Genomic DNA, 26,520 nt, shown 5'->3' with positions numbered 1-26,520 from the left:
CACTGTCTATACTGCACCACCACAAAGACAGCCAGGAGAGCTCAGACTTGTGCCCCCAGGGACAAGCAAGACCGGTCTTCTTGGACCAGGGATGGGAAAGGCTGGGATGTTTTGGGAACCCTGGTCAGTCATTAGAGTGGTAAAGTTTAAGGTCTCTGAATGTAGAGGTTGAAGGCTAGAACTCGGGCTCAACCCTGATTTATTCATTCAGGAACAAATACGTACAGGGTGTATGTACAAGGCACTGTGCTAGATGCAAGGGAGCCAAAAGCAAACAAGATGGACATAGTCCTTATCCTCACAGAGCTTACTGTTTGTGGAGGAATATGGACTATAATATAGTGGGTAGGGCTAGGACAAAAAAAGTACAGGAACATTCCTGCACTAGGAGCACAACTGCAATATGAGCTATGAGGTTTGTACTTATTCTTCAATAGTCCAGCTACTTTGGAGAGCACAAGATGAGGAAGAACAAGATTGTGGGGAAGAACAGATGAGAAAGGTGGAAGGGAAGGAGGGAGTATACCATTTTGATCGCCATTTTTCTCCCAGGAAACATTCTATATGCAAAGGTCCCATGTAGATTTTAGAAAAAGGAAGGCCAAAAGGCTTGAAAAGTCCTATGAAAACTACACTAAAGATTAGCCCTCCTTTCTAGGATGTTTAGCCTTCTTTCACCTTTAAGAAATCCCTTTAGCAAGACAAGGCCAACACTTGTTGGAAAGATAGGCTCCAAGCTGTTGTCTGTCACACTCTGCCAGTGTGAGGTGGCCTCCTCTCTTCTCCACAGGCCCAAAGCTGTGGGTCTCACAGAAAGGAGCAACCCAGGGCTGGTTAGGTAAGGGCTAGATATCCAAGGTAGGCCTAGAATCAAGCTGTTAGTTAGGCTCAGAACTCTGGGTAACCTGTGCCGCGTTAACACCTGAGGACATGGCCAAGCCATGAGGGGCACAAGGTCAGACTCTTCTCCAGGTGGAGAATGTAGGCCAGGCAGAAAGTAGGATTCTGTGGACCATTAAGTCCCAAAGAATCCTCCATTCGATGTTTACACTCCATTGTTAAGTTGCTAATAAACCCACAAGCAACATCAGTAGCTTCCAGTCAGAGTCAATACTCAAGAGTAGTGCTAACTAGGGATGGATAGCTAAATGGAGAGTTCAAAATGGCATCTAGGAAGCTGAAAGATACTGACTCCTTGGGGCTGTGGTTTGCCTTTGCCCACCTCCATCTCCGAACCAGCCATAATGTCAGGGAACCGGGGGATACACAGTAACTGAGCCACAACCTGCAACTGATGGGGGAGGAGGGAAGGAACAGGACACAAAGAGATAGGTCTACTGGCAATTGCTAAATCAGACCAGAAATCTCAAATTCATAAATTAGCCCATAAAACTTCCCACAGTTCCAGCCTATCAACAACAAAGAGGTGCAGACAGTTAGTCTCCTTTTTTTTTTTTTTTTTTTTTTTGAAAGCTAGGCTCTTGAGAAGTCCAGAGAAACATTAAAGCCAGACTGAGGGGAAAGGATATTTATTATATCTTTTAGAAAAAATGTCTCAAACTTGACCCTACATTGAGAAATACTTTTGGGAGCAAATTTCAAAACTTTATTCATGTGTAAACATGAATAATAGTTGACAAAAACAGAAAAGGAGCCACAGGCTTAAGTATTAGGAAATACGTGTTTAAAATTTAGTTGAGTTTTCTAAGCTCACATCATGCCTTACTTTATCCCCTTGATCCTGTGAGTTCTTTGAGCCTTCTACTCAAAGGAAAGGTGAACGATCAGGAACTATAAGCTAGTCTACAGTGGCCCTCATACCCAAGGGCAGACAGACAATGGGTCTGAAAGATGGGCAGAGGCAAGATGAGGAAGGCCTCAGAATATCCAGTTAAGTAGTTTGGACTTTATCCTGTAGCTAGTCATTGACGAGTTTTAGGGGAAAATTTCTTAGACACATCGATTTTGAGAGTGTATCAAAGTTTATTACTCATTAACTAGGGAATTAGCAAGTAGATAATATGACGCGCCAGTTTGAAGTGACTGAGAAACAAGTTTGTATCTCCCACGTAGGGGAAGGAAGCTTTACATAAGTAGCGAGGCTGCTTCATGCAATACTGATTTATTTTCATAGAGCGGTAAAATGTAGAGGTACAACAGTCAGAACCATCTTCCCAGAGTTGTCAGATGTGAACCATAGAAATAACAAGTAATATACCTGAGAAGCAGAGGATTAGTAAAATGATGTCATTAATCAGGCATTTTGAACAAGGTTTTACCCCCTGACAAGAAGCCAGTTAGCACAGAGGCCATAGGTCAGCTTTTTCTCAAGCACCTCTCAATAAATTTCCTTAGCACATCATTACAGATGCTAAACACACAGTTTGCTTTATTTTCAGTTTTGGGACAATTTTTTCCCCCTCAAATGGAAAATGACAACAAACAACCTTCAGAAAGATTTCAAGGGGGAAACATAACAGCTTTTTCAGAGCCCCCTGCAGCCCTATTGGTAATGGTGGCTTCCTTGGGACCCAAATAATCAGAACTGAAAGTTTCTTGATTCTTACAGAAAGGTAGTAAGGTGGTCCCAAAAAAGGGCTTAAAAGAGACTTTTTGTGCTAAAGCCTTTATTTTCACTTCTTCACAACTTGGATAAGTCTGAGGAGATAACCAGTGTGTAAATATTAAATTAAGTAGTTAAAAGCTCATGGCAATCGCCCAGAGTCTTTACTGCTAAGATTTTGGAAAATATTAGGTTGCTAGGTTACTTTCTTCTCCATTCAGTAACTAATTCTTAAAGACCCTTAAAAAAGGGCCCACCTACCTGATAGGCAACAAATTATAAGACGGATGTGGTCTGAAGTGCTTCTCTTTCCTCTTGACAAGCAGAGCTGGAAGGGACACCCATATTTCATCTCCATCATCTGCTTGTCATTCCTAATGTAGGCTAGTCTTAACGTTTTTCAGAGAGAAAGATGGATGCCTAGCTGGTCCCTCCAAAAAGGTGGTCTAATTATGCTAGGAGATCCATTCCAAAGAGCGATATGCGTACTCACTGCCTATAGTTTTTCCTGAGGTACAAGGTGATTTCCTACGCTTGAAATCTTAGTCCCTTTCCCCTAGTCTAATCCTAGGTGAAATCATAGGCTTTATGCTGACTTTGACTTGACAGGCCTATTGAGACAAAGAAAACATAAACCCGACAGGATCTGACCCATCCCACAAACCTGGGCTCATTAATACCCAGGAAATTAAAATACAACACAACTGCCATTAAGTCTTTGTAAAATGGTAGCTGTTGATCTATTTTATCTAGGCCTGAACTTTATCCCAGGACATTTGAGCAGTTAAGACAGAAGCCAGGCATCTGCCAGTGATTATTCTTGAACAAGCACTGGACATGCAAGTTGTGTTTTAATTTATTCATAGTCCCAAAAAGAGGCTGAGATGTCCCAAGGTCAGAGCTTAAGTGCACTCATTTAAAGTAGTTTCAATTGTTTTGAATTTGCCCAGGAAAGAGCAGTCATCTTGAGAGAGGAAAGAAATCCTTGGGCACCTTGGCTCAAATCCAGCCCAGGTCAGAGCAGCTCAGGACATGGCAATCCCTGTTCATGGGAAGCTGCCAGGTAAGGGGCCCAGACTTGGTGGTGATTTACAAAATATAAAAATCTTTCCTATCACCTCCAATAAATCCATTCATGAATGACAATGCAGTTAAAATATGAATATTACAACACTTACTCTCTGCTTTGAATACTGTTAAAAGATGATCTGAAATTAATTCTTCCACTGAAGATTCCAGCTTCCTTTCTCCATCAATTATCCAAGGAGTTTGTGGGAGATTCCTGGAGTATTTATTATATCTCCCTGCCAAAGAAATATAATGTAGCTTGGATGGAATGGTGTGATTTTAACACAATAGGATAAAAAGAAAAGCAACAACTATTTTTTTTTATTGATGTCATAATAGTTTATAACTGTGAACTTTTAGTTGTACATTACTGTTTGTCAGTCACCATATAAATGTGTCCCCTCACGCCTTGTGCCCACCCCCCAACCCCCTTTCCCCTGGTAACCACCAAACTGTTCTCTCTATCCACGTGTTGGTTTATCTTCCACATATGAGTGAAATCATGCGGTGTTTGTCTTTCTCTGTCTGGCTTATTTCGCTTAACATAATACCCTCCAGGTCCATCCATGTTGCAATAACTATTTTTTGAGTGCCAACATCCTAAGTGCTATGACATAAAACAAGGCTCAGACTTCAACTAACTTACAATCTAATTGGGGGAGCCAGCACATAGACATAGATAATTAAATGAAAAGATTTAAGGTAACAATAGATGAGATGGCTAAAGACATGATATGAATCATCAAATGAGCTCTAAAGAAATGCTCGATATATTTATTAATCTGGTTGGCTGACTGAACAAGTTAAATATTACGGAACATACCAAGGATCAGTTTTTTAAAAACAGCAACCATTGCTTTTACGCCTGATTGATAGTACTTTCGATGTAATAGTCATTGGTGATAATATATTCCAAAGAGTTCAAATGCAGGAAATTTTGAAGTTTTTGTAATTAAAAAAAAAAAAAAACCCTAACAGAATATGACTCATTGCTTTATGAATAAAGCAACACTAAGGCAGGTAGCTTTCATTACCCCAGGGCAGGGTATTATAGTCAAGACTAAAGAACAATTTCATGTCAGCTATTAGTATGAAACAGCTATAGCTTTCAAAACAAAAACTGTCTGCTAGCTTACCTCTTAGGAAAGTCAATGCAACAATATTGTTTTTTTAAGGCAGAAGCCAAGTGTTTAGTCATTTTACAGACAATAAAATTATTTTTTCAAATTTGCTTTCATGTTATAAAACATCCTCTCCACAGCTATTTCTCCTGACCAGTTTCGAGTCTCTACATCTATCCATATTTCCACTTGGCCATCTCTGATGAAAACTATTAAACCCTAGGAAGCGTCATTTCCCTAGGGCGTGACCTCAGTGATTCTTAAGAATGCCTATAGAACCTAAAATAAGCTTGGCTGTCAGTTCTAGTTCTCCAAAGAGTTAACTAATCAGAACCTAATAACAATAAGAAGGAAACAGAGGGGGAGTCAGTTGAGTTTTTCAGAAAGGAGAGTAAGCTGACAGTGTAAGTGTATTCTAGACTAAAGATTTTACCAGCCACAAAAACAGCACCATGAGCACACTCAATTTCAAGAACAGTGCATACAGCCTTTGGTGAGTTTGGAGGACAAGGAAACTGCCTGTAAAACAAAATAAGTGTTACAGCTACTATTTTCCAGACATGATATTGAACCATATAACTACCATGCATCAGCATTGTCTGAGACACATACAGCCTGAGTCTCTTAAAGACGAAGCCTCTCCCTAACTTTAAGTTTCGGGGCCTTAAGGGTCTTTTAGGCCTCTGTACCACTTGTAATACATAAGAGTGGCATTAAGTAAATCAGGGCTCTGCTACTCCTTTCACTCTCAGGAAGCCTCATGTTCCCAGATGATAATTTCCACCAGCCTTGAAATTTGGGAGAAAAATCCATACATAGGGAGTAGAAGCCTCTCCAAGTTCTTTAGCCATTTTGCTATTCATGAACACTTGCTGCTGGCTTACCAAATCCTCAATCGTTTGGGTAAAGCTGATGTGCAGTGAGAGACTGGTCACGTGAGTAAGTCTCACCTGTGGGAAGGGTACTCCACCATTTTTCTCTTTTTTTCCTTCTCATTCCAACTGTGACCTTGGGAATCAGACTACAGAGCCAGAAAAAGTAGAATGTGGCAGGCTCTGCCCTTTTAACTAAAAAACTTCAATCCAAATGGGGACAGACAGGGAAGAGCGATGTATGGCTTTATTCTCTGTCCACTATGTGGGAACTTCCAAAACCATGGACTGGAGTCTACCTATAAATGACTAGATGTGGACTTAATCTCAAAATCATGGCTTGAAAATTTCATATAGTTTCCCAAGATGTCTTAACAAGGAAATCACTTAGAAACTCAGGAACTATTGCTTGTAGAAGAGTAACTGTTTTTACTTTCTAAAATTTAATAAAAATTTTTCCATTCTGAGACTTGATTTTAGTCAGTAAAACATAGGAAACCTTCCTCATAACTTCATTGTTTGAAATTTATTCAAGGATATTCTAAAGGATAACTATGATAACATTTTATTAAATAAAATGAACACACTGAGAATTAAAATATAAGGTTCATTGTAATTCAGCATATTTTAACAAGTGAGGAAACTCATGAGCCTTTTTTTCCCTCTTCTGGAGATGAACAATACTAGGAAATGCAGGATTAGGGATGTAATGGGACTAGCACTGGGCTGGAGAGTCAGGAAACCTGGCTCTAAATTCTTTTACCCAGTTGATAATCTTAGGCAAGTCAACTTCCTCTTGGGACCTCAATATCCTCTTCTAAAAGATAAAGAAGTTGGACTTGATTCATAAAATCAAATATTAATTTGACAAACATTTATTGAAAACCACTACATGCCAGGTACCTAGCCATAGATTGGGGATATAACAATGACTAAGACATAATCCTGGTCCCTGAAATATATCCAGTCTTGTTTTAGAGATAATCCAGATTATCTCTAACATTCCCTTTACTCTAAAATTCCATGATGCCTCCTTGTTTGTATACTTCTACTTACTTGCGGAAATCCTCTTCTTTTATCTTATTCAAAGCTTTCATAACTGCCATTCTAGTGAATACTGACTATATAGGGTAAAATGAAAAGAAAAGACATTTTATCACCTAGACAAGAAAACATCAGAGGTGAAACACAGAACAGTTAGAGAAATTATATCCTTTTAAACCACACTTAAAAAGGAGAAATACTTAGTAGCTTCAAGAAAATAAGTAAAACATAACCCGCCCCCCCGTCAGTTCTGCAATCCGTATACCCCTAGAACACTTCCCTTCAATCAAGTCTATGTCTATAATACCAGGTGGATCTAGCAGAACATGTCTTCTTCACTGCATTGTCCCACTCCTCTCAAAATGTGGTATTCTTCAAATACAAAAATGATCACATTGCAGGAAATGTGCTGTGAATATTTTTTCCCAGACCACAAAAGGAGTTTAGATTGACCCATGTACCTTTTCTTCCCTACATCCCTTCAGAGGCCACAGTATATAATTTAGGAGTTGGCAGCCAGGGTAAAAGGTAAAAGCAGAGCCAACCCGCCCTGGCATCTAGCAATGTAATATCACTCACCAGCCACAGACAAAGTAAACAAATCCACTATACCGAATAGAAGAGCATCTACAAAAAACACTCTGGGTTTTTTTTAAAGAAGAAAAGCCAAACCACATGGTAGACATACTAGAACTGATTAGTGCATAGATACATGGCTTACTATGATAAATCAAAATTATTTCTTCTGTTATGAGAAATTACACTTGTCTGAAAAGAGCCACAATGTAAGTATCTCAACAGTTTATCATCAAAGCAATGATTTTCTAAACCATATTCTGGGGAACTCCAAGATGTCATAGGGTTGGAACTGAAAATTAAGTGCCTATTTGTTGAAATCTATATGAAATCTTAGGCCTGAATCTCAAAAGGTCATTCAATTTACTCCCAGCCATGAGGCAGGAAAACATACATTTAAGACTATACAACACTTACTGGCCAAATGGTGTGGTGTCTATGATGCTTTGACAAAAATTTCCTTATTCTATTATTTGATGCTAGTACTTGTGTATTTCCTCAAAGACAACAAAAAATAAAACAAGATTTTCAATATAAATATGGCTTACAGGTCATTTGGGCAGAGCTTCCCAACTGGTATGGCAGAGCAGTGAGCTACAGTTGTGCCAAGATGTCGATCCCTTTAGTTCACAGAGGCTGAGGGGCAGGGCCTGGGACAGTGGGACTCCCCAGGCCTATTGCCTCCAACTGAGAGCAACTTCATCTGTTAACCTCAGGGTGCGGAACCAACATGGTAATGTTTTAGGTGTACTATGATGTGAGAAAAGGAGGGAAGCACTGCTTTAGGCTTGGTCTGCATTTCTAATTATTTCTACACAGGGCATACAGCAAATGTTACAAACTTTACCCTCCAGTTCTAAAAGGCCCAGCAATTAGTCAAAGCAAGAGGAAAGACCAACAGATGTATTTTAACAACCACAACAGCGAAATGGATGTCAGTAAAACTGGGAATGCCTGAGTCTCTGCACAAAACCAGCTAAGTGACTGGAGTGTGAAAGCTGGCCAATATCATTGTACCCTGGCATAAAGGAAACTGAAAGTACTTACTAACTAATGTGCTCATTAATCATTAACATGAAGACCAGCTCACATGAGATAGGAAAGAGGAGTTTTAATAAAATGAATAAAATAAAATGTAGCCCGAAATAGGCTCTATTAATTCAGGACGGTCCTCAATAAAATAATTTGCTTTGGATTATATTTTTAAAACACCAATTTCTAGGAAATGGATATTAGACAAAAGTTTGGAATGCTGCTGATACTTACCACGAATTTTCCCAGATGATGTAATTTTGGGGATTAAAATCTAAAAGTCGAATTTCCCCAAATGGGTAACAGAAACATCACTGAAACACTGGTTCAAACTTTAACAACATCAGGGGAACAATACAGACAGTGACACAAACATGAGAATGTTTGTGTTACGACTTCCTAGCCAGATGCAAAGATGTTGAGAGTTGAAAAAAATAAACATAAATGTAGCAAATGGAAATATTTAAAGACTGATTCTTAGTATAATAGAGTGCCACATTTCTTTTTTTTGTGAAGAGATTGGTCCTGTGCTAACATCTGCCAATCCTCCTTTCTTTTTTTGCTGAGGAAGACTGGCCCTGGGCTAACATCCCTGCCCATCTTCCTCCACTTTATATGGGACGCCGCTACAGCATGGCTTGCCAAGCGGTGCATTGGTGCGCGCCCGGGATCTGAACCAGCAAACCCCGGGCCGCCTCAGCAGAGTGCGTGCACTTAACCACTTGCACCAGCAGGCCGGCCCCTAGAGTGCCACATTTCTAATGCACATCCTTTTTGTTGTTAATTTGAATATTCAGCTCAGATAAAACTCACTAAAGAATAAGAAGCAGGAATACTTACCTGTTTGTTTTTGGCTGGTTTGAAACAATCTGGGCATATCGCACGTCTAAGTAAAATTCAAGTTAATATAAAAGGTTAATGAGTTTATTTTGGGGTGGATATAATTCAAATATATTTTATAGAACATGGCTGCTAAATTCAGGACATCAGAAGCAGACAAAATGAATCTCTATACGAGCTGGTTTGCCTAGACCCTTATATTACAGAGCATAATTTTAAACCTACTAAGAAGATATGACAAGTTCTGATATGTTCGTTAGAAAAAGGAGCAATACTATATTCATGAAAACCAAAAAGCATTAACAATGTTACACAATTGGCATTGTTGTTTACGTGGCAACTTACAGGAAGTGGCAATCCTCAACTGTTTCTGGGTGAGCAAAGACCACACTCACTTCAAACAAGCTCTAAAAATTATAAAGACAGTTTACAAATGAGCAAAAGGAAACTAACAGCTAACAACTTATGAATGGAAATAGAAATTAACTCTCAAAGATTGGCTCAGAAAAAGTGTGACAAGGAAAACTGGAAATACTACTGTTTTTAAATCAGCTTGTTCACAGAGCAGCTGTAAAGGAAATAGTCTTTTTTTTTTTTTTTTAAACTTCTAAAGCTCAATCACTAGTAATCCTACCAAAAAAACAAGTTTAAAACAAATTTGAATTATTTTTGTCCATGTATATAAGTTAGGTGTGAAGATGAAGAGAATTCAGGGAATTGGAAAGAGATAACTGAAAGAAACGAAGAATTGTTCCTCTCAATACTGTGACTAGAATTATTAGCAAGGCAAAAAAGCATTTTATCCACATGCTTTAAGCCTCTGTATGAGGCTTTTTTTAAAGTGCTCAAACTTCTTAATGGATTTGAGTTTTAAAAGAGAGATCTTAATTTTTTGTTTTATTACAAAAGCGATACATACAAATTGTAAAATAATCAAACACAGGATAGGTTTTCAATCCCACTTCACCGAGGGAGAACTATTAACAGTTTGGCGTGTTTCCTTCCAGCCATTTTTATGAATATAAACATAAATGTATATACTTCTTGGGATATTAAACATACTTTTAGAAAATGCATTATTCAATTAATCTTACGTCACGGACATCTTTTCAACTGTACGGACTGTTGGACATTTAAGTTGTGGTAACTTTTTCTGTTATTAAAAAATGCTACAATGAACATCCTTGTACACAAATAAAGCACAATTTCATACTCTATATATATGTACCTCCACAGAGAATATACAAAATTTCATTGAGAAAAAGATATAAATGTCATACATGTAACAATCTTATCTTTTTTATTGAGTTCTATATTTACTGATTGCATTGTATCGTCAGCAAGCCTATTAGTTATTCTAGAATCACAATGGTGAATAGCTTTTTTTTTGCTCTCTATTTTAATCTATAAATTAAAATTACAATTACAATACATTCCTTTTACTTAAGAAAACTTTACTCATCCTGAATCTATTAGAACATTACTGCATCTTTTGTTTTCTATTTTCTGTTCTCACTGATTCACCATGTAAAATTATTTGTGCTTCAAAACTGAAATTTGAGGTAAACATATTTTGCATCAATGACTTCTCTAATTTCCAAAGTACTTTCATTACCTCATTTCCTCTTCATACTATCTGTGAAGTGGTTTTATTCTCTATTCTCTCAGTATTCAATTTAAAGGACAGTTAGAGTTTATTCTTACTAACAGAGGGAAACAGAGCCATATAATTCAGAATGGTGAAAAAAAAATTAACTAGTTAGCTTTGAAAGATGGTTTTGTGATTTTACTTGAATAGAGGTATGTCTGATATTTAGGGAATTTCCTTCAAGCAAAATGATGAAGCAATGAGGCCACACTATTAAAATCTAAATTAAGATGAGCTGGAAATATGTCTTGTTTCCATATCTGGAAACCTGTTTAGCTCTTCCCTAAAATTCAATCCATTCCAGAGACTGAGGCAAGGTCTGCTCTGGAATAGGGGCCTGAAGTTAAAGGGACTTGAGATACCAAGAAGGAGGGATAGATTGAGCCCATGCTCACTGTAGTTGAATAAGTTCTGTCTGCATATTTGAAAACAAGATTAGCCACAGGTAACCAAAATTAAATAGTTTAGAATTGACTCTATACACTTGCTCATAGTCATTTATGTATTGCTTTGTATCAGTAAATCTGTCTCTCCAATTAAACTATAAATATATTAAAGGCATAGATTCATTTCTGACCTTTTAAGGTCAATTAGGGTACACTGCACCTGTGACACTCATAAGTGTCTTGGATCACAAAGAAGTGTTTAAAAAAGAAAGAAAGAAAAACTTTAACCTCAATTTAAGACTGTTAGAAATTAACATTTTAAAAGCTTAAAAATCCTTCATTGGATTATTTAAAGAGAAGATTCTTTTGGCTAACCAAATCTCTGCCATATAATGAAGTAAAACTAATAAAACCAGAGAACAAAATTAACAGTGCTGATGACCCAATACCTTTCCATCAATGGGAACACCCAGTTCCTCTGAAAACAGGGGGTGAGTTATCCATTTGTAGGCTTCTTTTAGCTGAACTATATCATTTCTTCCCAGCGACAGACTCTGCTTTCTGAATAACATAAAAATTAATTCACTGACATGAAAAACTTTACTTTTTCTACTAAAGGCAAGAATGTATGCAATTATTAAAAAAATATTTATTGAGTGCCTACTATGTCCCAGGCACTATTTTACACATTAGATAGAAAGCAGAGAACAAAGGAGACAAAAATTCCTCAGCTCATTGACCTATATTCTAGTAGAATCAAGAAACTGCTTTTTTAAATGGCATGTAAGACAGTTTTTAAAGCTTCAAAGACGAAAGTATACAAATGAGTTTTTCTGAGCTAGAATTGCCAGATTTCAGGATTATACATCAGAACACAGAAATGTGGAATAGAGAGGATTGTTTATTGCTCAGAAACTACAAAACTGTTTACTAAGATTTCATTCAGACTACAAATGTTTGCATCTATCTCTTCCTGATAATGGGGGCTTACTTTTGAGAAATCAATATAAAAGCTGTACTTTACTGCTGAAGAAGCATTAAATCCTAAAGTATCAATGTTCTGAAATGCTTGTCAATTTAATGTCAGATAATGTCTGAATAAAAACCTGACATTCCCCCAAAATCTACTCATGAGCCAATAAATAAGTTTGGGGAAGTCCCAATTATGATTTCTAGCTTTTAGTTTGTAACCTAAAATTGTGATAGAAAGGAACTGAGGTAAAAAGAAAGAAAAACATGGTATGGTATTATTAAAACTGCTCTACTCTGCTGAGAACACTGCAATACCACTAATAAACTAACAAGCTCACATCATTCAAATAATTAAAACTTCAAATCAGTCTTATGGCTATTTAGAGGGCTACAATCAACATAGATGTTAACATAAGAGTTAGGGCTAACTTCTTTTTTTTTTTTTTTTTAAAGATTTTATTTATTTATTTTTTCCCCCCAAAGCCCCAGTAGATAGTTGTATGTCATAGCTGCACATCCTTCTAGTTGCTGTATGTGGGACTTGGCCTCAGGATGGACGGAGAAGTGGTGCCTCGGTGCGCGCCCGGGATCCGAACCCAGGTCACCAGCATCGGAGTGCGCGCACTTAACCACCAAGCCACGGGGCCGGCCCATGGGCTAACTTCTGAATCATTTCTTTTTTTTTTTTTAATCTTTTTTTTTTAATGTGAAATTTTTGTTGTACATTATTGTTTATCAGTCACCATATAAGTGCATCCCTCCACCCCTTGTGCCCACCCTCCACCCGCTAGCCCCTGGTAACCACCAAACAGTTCTATCTGTCCGTATGTTGGTTTATCTTCCACATATGAGTGAAATCATGCACTGTTTGTCTTTCTCTTTCTGGCTTATTTCACTTAACATAGTACCCTCCAGGTCCATCCATGTTGTTGCAAATGGGACAATTTTGTCTTTTTTTATGGCTGAGTAGTACTGAATCATTTCTTTTAATGTCCAATTTTCACTAATAGAAAAGACTACATATAGTCAATATCCACTGTAACTTGATTCTTCAAGACCAAGACACTACTAACTTCAGATAAAACCAAAAAATAATTTAGCTAATGGCTAAATTTAATTGATCTAAAGAAAAAAAAGAATATAAAGACCACTGTTCCTCTAAAAATGCAAATTAAGGAATAGATGATCTACCCATTCTGTATCCAGCTGAGAATATAACTGGTTACACAGAATGTTTTCATATGCTTTGGGATTGTGGTTTAACAATGAAATACTCAGATAAACCCTCCATCTGACAAATAATCAAATTACTTCTGTACATTTAAGAACTTATTCAAACACTAAGCAGGCTTTGTAAACTGTTCCTAATTCTCTCAATATCAGAAATATTTTAGATATTTTAAAAGACTATCTTGAAATTGTATCAACAGTTAACAATGACATTTGCATAAAAGAGCATCACAGTTGAAAAGTAAACAAGTAAAGTATGAGCACACATTTTAAAGGATAAAAAGTTGAAACAGAAAACACTTGAATGGAAAACTATTCAAAAATTGTTTAGATTCTAGAAAGTACAAAGGGTTACAGCAAAAGCCAATCCTACAAATGGATTAAAACATTACTCATTATGTATTTAAGAAAACTGGTATTTTAAATCCTTCATAGTCTTTGAAATATATCTAGAGCATCTTAGTCCAGTTTAAAAACTCCAACTACAGGTGTTTTTTCCTTCCAGATTAAAGAGCTAGAGGAAAGGGTTAACGGACATCTTGGAAATCCTAACCTTATATAAGGCAAAAATACAACATTTAAAATGCCAGATTTTCAATCCTGCAAGTTGAATGTGGCTAATAACTTTTCTAATACAATTTAAGGTAAATGTTTTCACAGAGGTCTTTAGCAAATACCTGATGGTCCTTTAGAGGAATCAGTAGTCATTAAGGTAAATTTAGTCCCGACTTAGTACTTAGCAACTGCATTTTCCTCTCTCCTCTGTCAGATAACTACTGATGAGGATGCCAATTGCAATCTCTTTTGCTATAGAAACAACATGACAACCATTCTAGAGCAAAGATGAACCAAAATATCCAACACATTTTTTCCTAAATTCCTTGAATCAATTCTTTAATGGCAGTTCCTCCACAATCTTTTGAACATAGAATGAACTAGGGACACTGAGGGAAAAGATTAGTGTTCTATATTTTTTCTATTCCAGTATCCCTATGTTGATCAGGATCTTTTGGAAGAACTAAGCTTAGTTTAAAATCCTTCAATAAGGAATAACGACAGCAATGCACAAACAAGGTGGATGGAAGCTGGAAACATTTAAAAAATAGCATGCTCTGTCTACACTAACAAATTTCTCAAACATAAGATCAAATTTTATTATGCCCAAATCACAAGCTTTTGAGACTAATTTAACATAACCTAACTAAACCCCAAAACCTTTGATAAATATGTGGTTATTACCCTTTTTAAAATACAGATGTGAAATACAACACACACAAAAAAGCCAATCTATTACTTTTTCTGTAAATTACCAAGTGTGAGATTCCAAAACAGAAATCTATACTTCTCTCTGTGCTTTTCTCTCCAGAGTACACGGGAACCCTCAGCAGTCACATGGCCCTTCTTATATTGGTATAAAACTTTTAGTCTCAAAATCCAAAAAGCTCTGGAAAATTAAAGATTTTTTTCTTAACTCAGTTGGCAATCAAACCATGACTTGAACACCTGAGGCTATTTAGTTTGATAGACTTTGTTTATCAAACTTAGTGTGAATATTCCTATGTTTCACTGCAGAAATATTAATGTGTTTGATTATATAGTACCACCCAGACTCTGGTGGGGAAGGGTAAGAAATTCTAAATTCCAAAACACATTTGGTTCCTAAGGGTTTCAGATGAAGGACCACGGACCTATGTTTTCTATGTCTTATCCATGTATAAACTCACTGTTGTTCTGCCTTAACTGGGATTTTACTTTGTATCTTTTATAGCATACTTTTATAATTTAGTTTCTAAGACTAGCATAAAATTCATTCTTTTAAAATAACTTGCCAAACTATATTATATAAGTGCCTAATGCATATCAAACATGTATTTGCATTCACGTTAAATCTACAAAAAAAATGAATCCACTTTAATAGACTACTAATATGCTATGCAAATAAATGAATTAAACAAGGTTGTCTCCTAAATTTATACAATAAAATTTTTCTCTTTATGCCAATTTTTCTTGCAGCTAGTGAACTCTCTCTAAAAAAAGAGATAGTAGTAGTAAAAGTACTTTAAGAATCAAGTAGCTTATATTTAAATGGTAGTAAAAATTCCCTACCTAAATTACTTACCCCATTTCCTGTTTTACCAGCAACCATGCAGCGTGCTGTAGGCAATTTAGTCACACCCAGAAAGAAGAGAAAAGGGAAAAAATGTTCACTGAAATTAAGTTCCAATATCATTACTAAAGTGCTTAACTAATTTGCTAATCAAACTCTCTTTCTTAGGAGAGGAGTTAGTATTCAGAAACGTGGCAGTGACCTCAATCTCATTTAAAATCAGAAATGAGGTAAGATGCCACTTTGTAATTCTGGCTTGCTGTGGCCTAGGAATTCAACAGGGGTATCCCCTTCCTCCCTACAGATTTCCATTTCTCATTAATGAGGTATAAGTGTTTTTTAACATGGGTAGCTTACATTTTTTCTTAAAATATCTTACTATCTAGTAGGGAAAGGCCCCAAGTGACTGAGTACATACTATGTCCCCAAAACATAGAATTGAAGGCCTCAGTTTTTTTGTTTTTGTTTTTTTAATAGGACTAACACATTTTTAATTCTATCTAATTAAGGATATCCACATATAAGTGTTTGGGAGTAAAATGTACTCATGTCTATAACTCGCTTTGAAAAATACAACAAAAACTAAGAAGGTTGGGTGGAGAAATTGATGGCTAGATAGATATAAGAAAGCAAATATAGAAAAATAGTAACAATTGTAGGATCTAGGTGTGTTATATGTGTGTTCATCGTACAATTCTTTCAACTTTACTATACGTTTGAAAATTCTCATAATAAAATGTTAGGGAAAATGTTCTGGAAAGGATTAATTAAAAAGCTGAAAAAAATTGCTAAAACAAAGACAATAACATTCAAAATCACATTCGTTAAGAGGATTAAATGAAATTCATGTAAAATGCTTTGCATAGTAAGTGTATGACACTAAGATTTCTCAGTTTGCCATCAGACTCCCTAAAGAAAGGTAATCACATGTTCTGCCATGTGGCATTTTGTGAACATGACAGAAACATACCTATCTCTGCTTCCACATGTCACAAAAATGGGCAATTATTATCACTCACAACCACCTCAAGGTCTGGCTATATATATATATATATATATATATATATATATATATATATATAGTAGTTCATACGTAGAACCTGTCCTTTTAAATTTCAAATGACCGGCAGGGCACTAGAGACTTCTAAAGACTTGTGATCATTTCGAAACATTAGGTGCATTACTTCGTTCAGACATGAGCCAAGGAGAATAAACTAAACACTAGCTAGGTAAGAACTAGACTGGTTCCCAATGCCTAATGTCTCATCAATACCTTCCGATTTGTTACTTTGTTTACTTTGCTAGCACAACCTAATAGCATGTATAGTACTACAAGATCCCTTCCTTCTCTCCTTCCATTTACTCAAGCCCGCTTTGAAACTGTGTGGGCAGGGTATAATACACAAATTACTAGGAGTCAGAAGACCTGGCTTTAAGGCTTTTCTGGCACTCAGTTTCCTAATGTGTAAAATGAGAGAGTTAAACTAATTTAAGCTTTTCTGGTTGGCTAAAGGTCATCATTAATGGACATTAGTTAGTATACTGTTTTGTAATAGAGGCTATTAAGACTTATAGACCTTGAGATCATAGAAAAAATGAATAATGGTCTCCTAAAGCTGAAACCTTGTAGTCAATGTTGCCCCATCTTCCTTCAGCCTCCATACTTTAAGAGATCCATAAATATTTGTTTCCTCATCTATAAAGGGATATTAATACTCTCCTTGCGGGGATATTAATATTCATTTACTGAGGACTTAATGAAACTGTGTATGTAAAGAACCAAGTAAGAATCCTGGTATGTACTTAATAAATGGTAACTATTATTGTTGTTTTGAATTAAAACCTTATCTGCAATTCATAAATAATAAATTATCCCTTAAAAAATTTACAAGACTTGATATCCTTCCCTCTAACTGCTATAGGTAGTTCTGAAACTTTCCTCATCAATGAAATCCTCAAGGGTATCTGAGCACTATAGAGAATATCTGTCCCTTCTTTAAGGAGACTCAGACTCTTCTGTCCTTTTCTAGAGACCCTTTTCTCTCCTCTTTTGAGGCAAACTCTGTTCTCTACAGTCACTTTCAGATGATGCCATCAAGTCTGCAATGTATCCTGCCATCCTCTGATTATAAAGTAGGGCAGAACTGGAGGTTGCCAAGGGAAACCAGATTACCATGTGTAACATGTAAAATTAAATCAAATGCCTTCAGTACCTGAGACCTGCTAAAGAGTTTTTCCTTCCTAATCCTCTGTAGGCTCCCTGCTCAAGCACGCCAGCAGGTTGGACAGAACTAATTACACAGCAGGGGCTGGAAGGCTGAATCCCAAAGAAGTCAGTGTTGCTCAATTATTCAGTTTTTACCACACACTAATAATGCCCTGGACCTGCTTCTGCTGAGGAAAAAGAAGTACATTTCTCCCTTTCAGGTCACCAAGATAATTTTAATAAATGTTATATTCCTTAGTCAATGGAAAAAATTTATTCTCCAGAGTAAGCAATTTAATTTCTCCTCCCTGACAGAACCAAATGGCATTAAAGTTATCAAGTTTAATCAAATTTGATACCAAAGGCAGTATGTCACCTCCTGAAAATTCAGGAACCACACAATTTAATCCTGGACTCTGCTTTAACTTTATTAGAGAATTCTAGGCAAGCCCTAAATGGGACAGTTGAATAATATGCTTGCTAAAGTGCTTGTGTACTCTGGTAACATACACACATGTACACGTACACACACACACCATAGAAATGGGAATGGCTTTTGAGCTTAGAGTTCTGAGCTGGTGGTACATCTAGCACCAAACAATGAGAGTGGGTAACAGCAGGGCCGGGGAATGAGGTTGATTCAAGCAGAGGTAGCAGGAACAAAGGACAGAGAGAGAAAGAGAGGCATTAAAAATGGCATGTTGGGGAACTACAATTCAGTAAAGTTGGAGCTTAGGGTATGTCTGTGTGCATAAATGTGAGTTAAGGGTTTAACAACTAGAGATGAAACTGGAAAGGTTAGCAGGTTTTGAGTGCCAAACTAGGGCATGAATCCAAAGACTGAAACCATAACATGAGAAGTGCCACATTTATGTAACTGCAAAGTCCCATGGCAGCACAAAGAAAGAACAACATTTGATTTCTGTAATTCATCAAGTCACAATTAACCATCATCTTCACACTACTGTTTTTCTTATGTGGTAGCTTAAGAGGAAAATAAAATAGTTCTTATACCAAAATTTCTTTATTATACATCGGAAAATATAGTGTGAGAAAGGTGTATATTCCAGAAAAATGATAGAAAGATTGTAAAAAAGTCCACTTTTCTCAGATGTGTTGCCTATCTAGCCCTTATAGACACCTGAGTCTGTAATTCCTGATAGAAGGAAACAAACGCTAGATTAAAGGCAGGCTCTGCCTCTAAATATTGTGCGATCACTTGCAAGGCAGCTTATCTCTCTGTGCCTTGGTTTCTCAACTATAAGATGGAGTTCAAGACTTCTTTATTTTGGGGGTACCTCATATGTGGTGAGATCTTTACTGAGAAGACAGAGATGAAAGACGAGTCTCTGCCCATAAAGGAACCCATGAACTAGGAAAGAATAAAGGGAAGTAAAATGATAATAAGCATTAATAATAATAATTAATAATATTAATAAAAATACAGAGCGGTGGGCTGTGACAGGGATATATTTAAAGGGGACATGTAAGGCATCCTCAGCTCTGTCTTGCAGGAGAATTGACACCTAATCTGAGCTCTAAAGGATTGGTTACTAGAATTAATTGGGTGAAGAATGGGGAAACCCTATGGTGCAAAGGCCAGAGAGCATCAGGAAGGTTCTGGGAACTATAGGTTAGTGTTCCCTAAAGAGCAGAGGATATATGACTGGGGATTGTGAAGGAGGAAGCAGGACTTAGATCATAGAACTACTGTACCTATGCTAAGGGATAACATTTTACACTTAAGGCAATATGGTGCCACAGAAGGATGTTAAGCAATGGAGTGGCATGATCACATTTGTCTTCAGGAATGCTCAATCTGGTTGCATTGTGAATTAGAGGAGGAAGATGAGAACTAAGGGAAATGAAGGCATTTGGTAAACTAAAGCAGTAATCAAGCAAAAAATAATATATAATGGCAGTGCTGGTGAGGATGGAGAGGAGTAGGCAGCTTTAAGAGACAATGAAGGCACAGACCGGTAGGACTTGGTGATCAGAAGTGATGCTGGGGTTTCAAACTACCACTAATGCCCTTAAAATTCTAAAGTCTTTTGGATCCTACACATCTCTTGGACTCATTTATAATAACAAAGATAATACAAATATAGACTTGTACCAACAAGTAAATGACAATAGTTGTGTGGGCAGCTAGAGGTATTACCCCCTGCTCCCTCTTCTTCTCCCAACACCCACACACACACACACACATTTATGTATTGTTCTTGCAACATACATAGCCAGTTGGGCACTAGGCTCAATAACGAGGTTAGTAACAATAGAAATTCTTCTTCCCTCTTCCCACCCAGCACAACTGCCTAAGATTTCCTTCTCCTCCTCCTCCCACCCCCCAGCCTACTACAACCTTGAACATCTGCCTCATGAGGGCCCGCTCCTCACCTTCTGTCAGGTTTGGTGTCAGGCGTGGTGGCAGAAAGAGGAAGGTAGGAGAGGAAGGGAAAATACACTCCTCTAACACTGCTTGACTCTACCACTTAGCTGAGGTCAAGTCTCCTCCCTCACATCTCCTCACTTCCACCTCTCTTCACCACCACCTCCCTGCCTTAATCCCACTCTTCTTTCCCCCAGTCTCTGATGCAGACCTGTGACAAAATGACTAACAGACTGAGTTTGGGTGTCTCTTTTGATAAATAAAACTTATGTCAGCCATGTTTAAAAACCCACCGAAATCCTCTACATTATCTTTCCTTACAGGGTTGAGAAAAAAGAAAATGAAGTGAGACGTAAGACCTTCTCACTCCAGCTTTTCCTTCTACTGTGGGCAATAAAAATCTTTAGATAGCATTAAAAAGGTTGAACATTTTATTTTTGGACAAGGCAAGAAGGGAAAAGCAAGGACAAATCAGCAAAGATAGAATGAATCAATAGGGCCAAATTAGGTTGTACAGCTCTACTGACCCGGTTCCCAGGAGAATTACTATTTCTATGTTGTGAGTTTTAAGAAGGAGAATTTCCATTGCATTTTCCAATACTCTAGGTAGTAATGTTTGCCTAGCTCTGAAGGATTTGATTGGAAATAATCGCAAGAGGAAATTCTATGAGGATGGGAAGGTGGAGTAGGAGAGGAGGTGGGGAGGGGGGTCAAAAAAGACAGAACAGCTACAATGAATGAAAGGCTCTGGGATAGACATAAATAAAGACAGATACGCTCAGTCTTGTCCTTTAGTGTCATATGCTAAAGAGGATAACTTGGCAACTGAATTTCAGGTAACTCTAGAGTTAATAACATCAGTGAAGCATATGAATAACGTCAGTCTCAACAAATATATGTTAGCAACTGGGTGTGGCTGAGAGGGTGCAAATGTGTTTCCTCCCAGAATTTGATTTTAGAGAACTAGCATCCTCACTGAAATACTGGTTAACATAAAGTGAACTTGCAGATTCACTTCAATGCAAAGACTTCAGTGTATCAACTAGCTCAATTTCAATAGTCATAATACAATTTTACTTCAAAACTACTGCCAAGAAAAACAGCTTTTAAAAGTAAATTTTAAGTTTTGGAATACCAAGGAAACAAATTAATTGTTAATGTCTGAGAATCTATTAATTGTTGAAAAAGGTCTCCTTAATAAATTTAAGCTCAAGAACTCTATAAAGAGAACTAATTAAAAATTATTCCAAGTTATCATTGGCAAATTACATGACTGGAATCATCCCATGCATTAAACTTGATTTGCACTATATTTTTCTTAGGGATAAAGATTTACTGAATTTTTTTTAAAAAATAATTTTTATCTATTAGTTTTTAAATATACTAAAGGAATTTGTTATTAAAAATAATCAGACTTCTGGCTTCAAGATGGTGGAAAAAGCCCTTTCTGCCCACTTCTCCTTGGGAAAAGCATCTCAAAATAAGATGGAAAATGAGAAACAGAGAAAGAAACTCCATCTACAATGAAACAAGAAAATAATTAATCACCCCAGCTCTGGATATATGAAGACAGAAAGGGGATGCCGGAGTGGAAGGCAGCAGAGCCCAGGAAGCTGATCCCTAAGTGTTGACAAGGGAGATACCTGCCCCTCCAAACCCAGCAAAGCTGAGGACTGGAGGCGTAAGACGAGAGAGGGTGAAACATGACGTTAAAAAGAGGGGGAATGGTTGAAGGCTTGTATAAGGAATGGATAAACCCCCAAGACTCCTCCCTGACACCAAGCAAGAGGAGAAGATTTATGTTCTAGGAAACCGAACTACAGGTGTCTACACTCAGGAGCCCCTGGCAAGAGGACAGCTGGAGTGAAGCCCTGCAAGCAAAACAGGAGGGTTCGGCGAGAGTTTACAGTCTGAACAGAGACCTGCAGCCTCCTCTCCTACCCTGCTCTGGGTACTCAGGCAGCCAGGCTTATACCTCTTTGGACAGGAGATTAGAGAATTCTTCTTTGGATATACTGGATGGTTTCTGAGGGAAAACTTTCGGATAATGACATACAGTCCTTCCATATAAAAAGTCAGTTTACTACCTGTTCTCCTCCAGTAAAACCCAGTCAACAAGCACCACCATCCCGCTCCAGATGCACGTAACTTTTAATCACCTTTAAATGCCCTATGCTTACATATGAATGGACAAAGACCATTTGTCATTTGAAGAAAATCTCTAAAGTGAAAGGAAGAAACTAAAACAACAAACACAAAAGTAGAAAGAATAATACATTAATTCCCATCTACCCTATGAGCCAGCTTCAAGTTATCAACATTTTGCCAATCTACTTTTATCTATCTCTATTTCCTTTTTTTTTTTTGGTAGAGGGAGGTGGGCTGAAGTTTTTAAAGCAAATCCCAGACAAATCATTTCACCTGTGAATATCTTGCCAATGGAAATATTTTTAAAAGCAATATTCCTTGTTACCATTTAAATTTATAGTGAAACATTTTAGATGTCAATTTAAAAATATGTGAGGGCGTACATAGTTTCTCAAAATTCTTTTGTGGTGGGAAAAGGGTATATAAGCAAAAATGTTTAAAAATCACTTACCAAACCTTAGCATAAAAAACACCACTAGAAATGAAAAAGGGACTAGAACCACACACGCAGAGAAGGGTTTTTGTTTTTTCCTCGTTTTTTTTTCCTCTTTTTAAATAACATGTTAAATAGTACAGAATACATTGTCATTTATTTTGGAATATAATTTTTTCTCTTTCTCCCTTTTATATATATGTATATATATTTTGGTGAGGAAGATTGGCCCTGAGCTAAGATCTGTGCCCATCTTCCTCTGTTTTGTATGTGGGTCACCGCCACCGCATGGCTTGATGAGTGGTGTACGTCCATGCCCAGGATCTGAACCTGCGCATCTGGGCCACCAAAGCAGAGTGCGCCAAACCTAACCACTACACCACCGGGCCAGTCCTCTCCATTGCATATTATCTCAACCTCAGAGGTTTTGTGTTTCTTCAGCAAAGAAAAGAAGTATGAGGGCCCCTGGGGGTGGGGAGAAGGTAGGACCTCCTTCCTCCCACTCCCCATTTCTTCCTTTTACTCCGGCCCGTGGATAGATACCAGCTGCCACTGCTACTGCTGGGGACCCAGGTAAGACAAGCTGGATGTGGTCCAGAGTGATCGCAGTCAGTGACAAGTGGTTTTGTGTGCCCAAGTGTGTTAGGCATGTATTAGTAGACAAAACAGACACAAATCCCTGCCCTTGTAAAACTTATAGTCAAGAAACAGAAAACAAGCAAAATAAATAAATCAATCACATTTTATTTTATGTGATAAATGCAGTGAGAAGTGATAAACGCAGTGCAGAAAGTAAAACAGAAAAAGGGAATGGAACAACAGCAATCTGCAATTTTAAATAGGGTAGTCAGGGAAAGCCCCACTGAGAAGACAACATTTGCAAAAAGATATGACGCAGGTGAGGGAATAAGCCATGCATATATTTGAGGGAGAAACATTTTAGGCAGAGGGAACAGCAATGCAAAGGCCCTGAGGCAGAATTGTGTCTGGTGTGTCTGACGAATAAACGGCAAGGAGGCCAATGGTGCTGGAACAGTTGGGAAGAGCGTAGCAAGTGATGAAGTCAGAGAACTAAGGTGTAGTGGTAGGACAGGGCAGGTATAGGCCCTTGTAAGCAATTAAAGGACTTTGATTTTACTCTGAGAGAGATGGGGAGACACAGGAGGGTTAGCAAAGGAAGGAGACGACCTGACTTACTCTTTAAAGTGGTAGGGAACAAGCATGGAAGCAGAGATGGTTGTTAGGAGGCTACTGTAAAAATCCAGGCAATTGCTCAACCTGCCTCTGCATCCTCCACCTCAGGATAAAGGAAATGGTTTTGACAGGTACAGCAAGGAGAAGAAGTGGGGTCTTTTCCAGTCTTGGATCTCACTGCCTTTAAACTAACCTTTGCTCTACAGTTCTTGACCCATTTTCTGGAAGAATAAGCTGAGGTGTTACCAAGCTATAACCCTGTTCTAGGTCCCGGTCTTGGCCTGTCCCTACGCCTCGTCTGTGCTGGATTCCCTTCCAAGAAGCTCCCAGTACACAGGTGGCAAGGAGGTACTGTGCCTAGGCCTCTGTGCCCCACAATACAGTTTCCACAGGCATTGGCCTTCAGAGCCAGTGGCTCCTGGACAGTTATCATGGACAAGAAGGTCAAAGAGTCTAGCTTGGTGGGACGGGGAAGGGAGTGCACTGAGGATAGAAAGTTGGCATGCAAAGACTGCAGACCCCAAAAAAGTACTGGGCACAGGATTCATAGTGGCCAAGACTCTGTATAGTGAAGCCTCAATCTAAGGACACCTCTGGATTCCTATCTTGGGCATTATATGAGTTTCAAGAAATCCAGCGCAACCATCAGAGGATGGGGCTGGCCTATGATAGCAGCTTCCCTGGGGGAGCCTCCCACTCTTCCTGCTGGGCCTGGGGAACTCCATGCCTTTCATCCAGGCCGACCATCAGAAGTCTGCCAGTTCACATGTCTAAATCACTTCTGTAAACTTGGCCTGTGGACAAAGCCAGCCACAACGAAGACCCAAAACACCAAGTAGGCCGGTTCTTTCATTTAAATTGGGTTCTGCTCACAAGCATACCTGAACAGACATACAATAAATATGTAAAAACAAAGATGCATGCACATACGTATGTGTACATACAGAAGCAGATATATATCTGTATAGTAGACTATTCTATTCAAATAAGATTTCAAGAATTATAGAAGATGAGTACATGTATGTTCAAAAAAATTAAATTGTTAAATCTAGATCCGTAGTTTTCAAACAGTTTGGTTTCAGGACTCTTCACATTCTTAAAAATTTTTGAGGACCCAAAATAGCTTTTGTTTATGCTGGTTATATCTATGAATATTTACCATATTAGCAATTAAAACTACAAATTTTAAAAATATTTATAAATTCATTTAAAATTAACAAAGCAATAAATCTATTACATGTTAACATAAATAACATATTTTTTTGAAAATACTATATTTTTCAAACAAAATGATTTAGTGAGAAGAGTGGCATTGTGGTACATTTTTACAAATCTCTTTAATATATGTCTTAATAAAAGATAGGCGGATTTTCATATCTGCTTCTACATTCAATTTGCTGAGATAGTCCAAATCATGTAGCCTCTGGAAAACTCCACTGTATACTCTTGAGAGAATGAGAGTGAAAAAGGCAAATAATTGTATATTGCAATGAAAACACTTTTGACTTTATGGACCCCTTGCAAGAACTCCTAGGGGGTCCCTAAACCACACTTTGAGAACAATTGATCTGGCTGAAATGGACAATTTTGATGGAAAATACAAATAATAAAATTTGACTCAAGAAGAAGGAACAAAACCAAATAGACTAACAACCTTCAATAGAAGAAATTGAAAGAAGAATAAAGATCTACCCTTAGTACCCTTTAAAATGGTTTTATAAGTGAAGTCTGCCAAAATTTCAAGAACCAAAAACAGATTATTCCTTTGTTGTTAAAATTTTCCAAGCACTAAAGATAGAAAGCCTAACAATTAATTCCACAAGGCTTACATAATCTAATACCCTAAACATAATCTAATATATAATCTAATTGCACAATTTAATACCCAAACCAAAGATAGCATAAAAATGGAAGATAATAGGCTAGTCTTATTTATATATACACATACATATGTATATATGTAAAAATTCTAAATAAAACATTCATGTCAAATTGTTATAAAAATAAAATAAGGCTAAAAAATGTTTATTTCAGGAAAACAACAAAAGTTCAACACAAGAACAATCTAGTCATTTACTTGACTACAATAGTAGTTAAAAAGAGAAAAATATAATTATTGCAAATATCCATTTCTGATTTAAAAAACTTATTAAACTTGGAATAGAAGCAAACTTCCTAAATAGATAAAAAGAGTACGTATCAGAAAAGAGTTAACAATGTACTTAATATTAAAACTCTAGAGGTCAAAATATAATGAGGCACACCTGAAATTTATATTAATTATAAACCAATGTTACCTCAATAAAAAAATTAACTAGGGGCTGGCCCGCTGGTGCGCTCCACTGCAGCGTCCCGGGGTTCACTGGTTCGGATCTTGGGCACACACCAATGCACTGCTTGGCAGGCCATGCTGTGGCAGCGTCCCATGTAAAGTGGAGGAAGATGGGCACGGATGTTAGCCCAGGGCCAGTCTTCCTCAGCAAAAAAAAAAGAGGAGGATGGGCAGATGTTAGCACAGGGCTGATCTTCCTCACAAGAAAAAAAAAAAAAGAATTAAAAAAAAAACTCTGGAAACATTCCTAGTATTGAGGGTCAAGAAAAGGGTCACCAGTATCACCACTGTTACGTAACATGTTTTGGAGGTCCTAGTCAATTCCATGAGGTAAAATACACAGACATGCACACACACGC

The 26,520-nt window shown here is 37.5% G+C and overlaps 1 protein-coding gene across 4 annotated transcripts in view; it reads right to left on the bottom strand.

Moving 5' to 3' along the window:
• Positions 1-26,520, bottom strand: part of PUS10 (pseudouridine synthase 10) — a 67,075-nt gene that overhangs the window by 14,421 nt on the left and 26,134 nt on the right. For all 4 annotated transcript variants that reach the window (XM_087436711.1, XM_087436713.1, XM_004435655.3 and 1 more), the window contains exons 5-11: positions 15,472-15,506; positions 11,600-11,711; positions 9,462-9,523; positions 9,117-9,162; positions 6,681-6,745; positions 5,186-5,271; positions 3,742-3,867 (exon numbers count right to left, since the gene is read on the bottom strand). In XM_087436711.1, the coding sequence (XP_087292837.1) occupies positions 3,742-3,867; positions 5,186-5,271; positions 6,681-6,745; positions 9,117-9,162; positions 9,462-9,523; positions 11,600-11,711; positions 15,472-15,506 (532 nt within the window). The remainder of the gene's footprint in view (positions 1-3,741; positions 3,868-5,185; positions 5,272-6,680; positions 6,746-9,116; positions 9,163-9,461; positions 9,524-11,599; positions 11,712-15,471; positions 15,507-26,520) is intronic.

This window comes from Ceratotherium simum, chromosome 11 (genome assembly GCF_057802395.1).
Source record: "Ceratotherium simum simum isolate JZ-2026a chromosome 11, ASM5780239v1, whole genome shotgun sequence".
Classification (NCBI taxonomy): Eukaryota; Metazoa; Chordata; class Mammalia; order Perissodactyla; family Rhinocerotidae; genus Ceratotherium; species Ceratotherium simum.
Note: the sequence above shows the minus strand (reverse complement) of the source record. Positions and strands in the feature narration are given on the sequence as shown.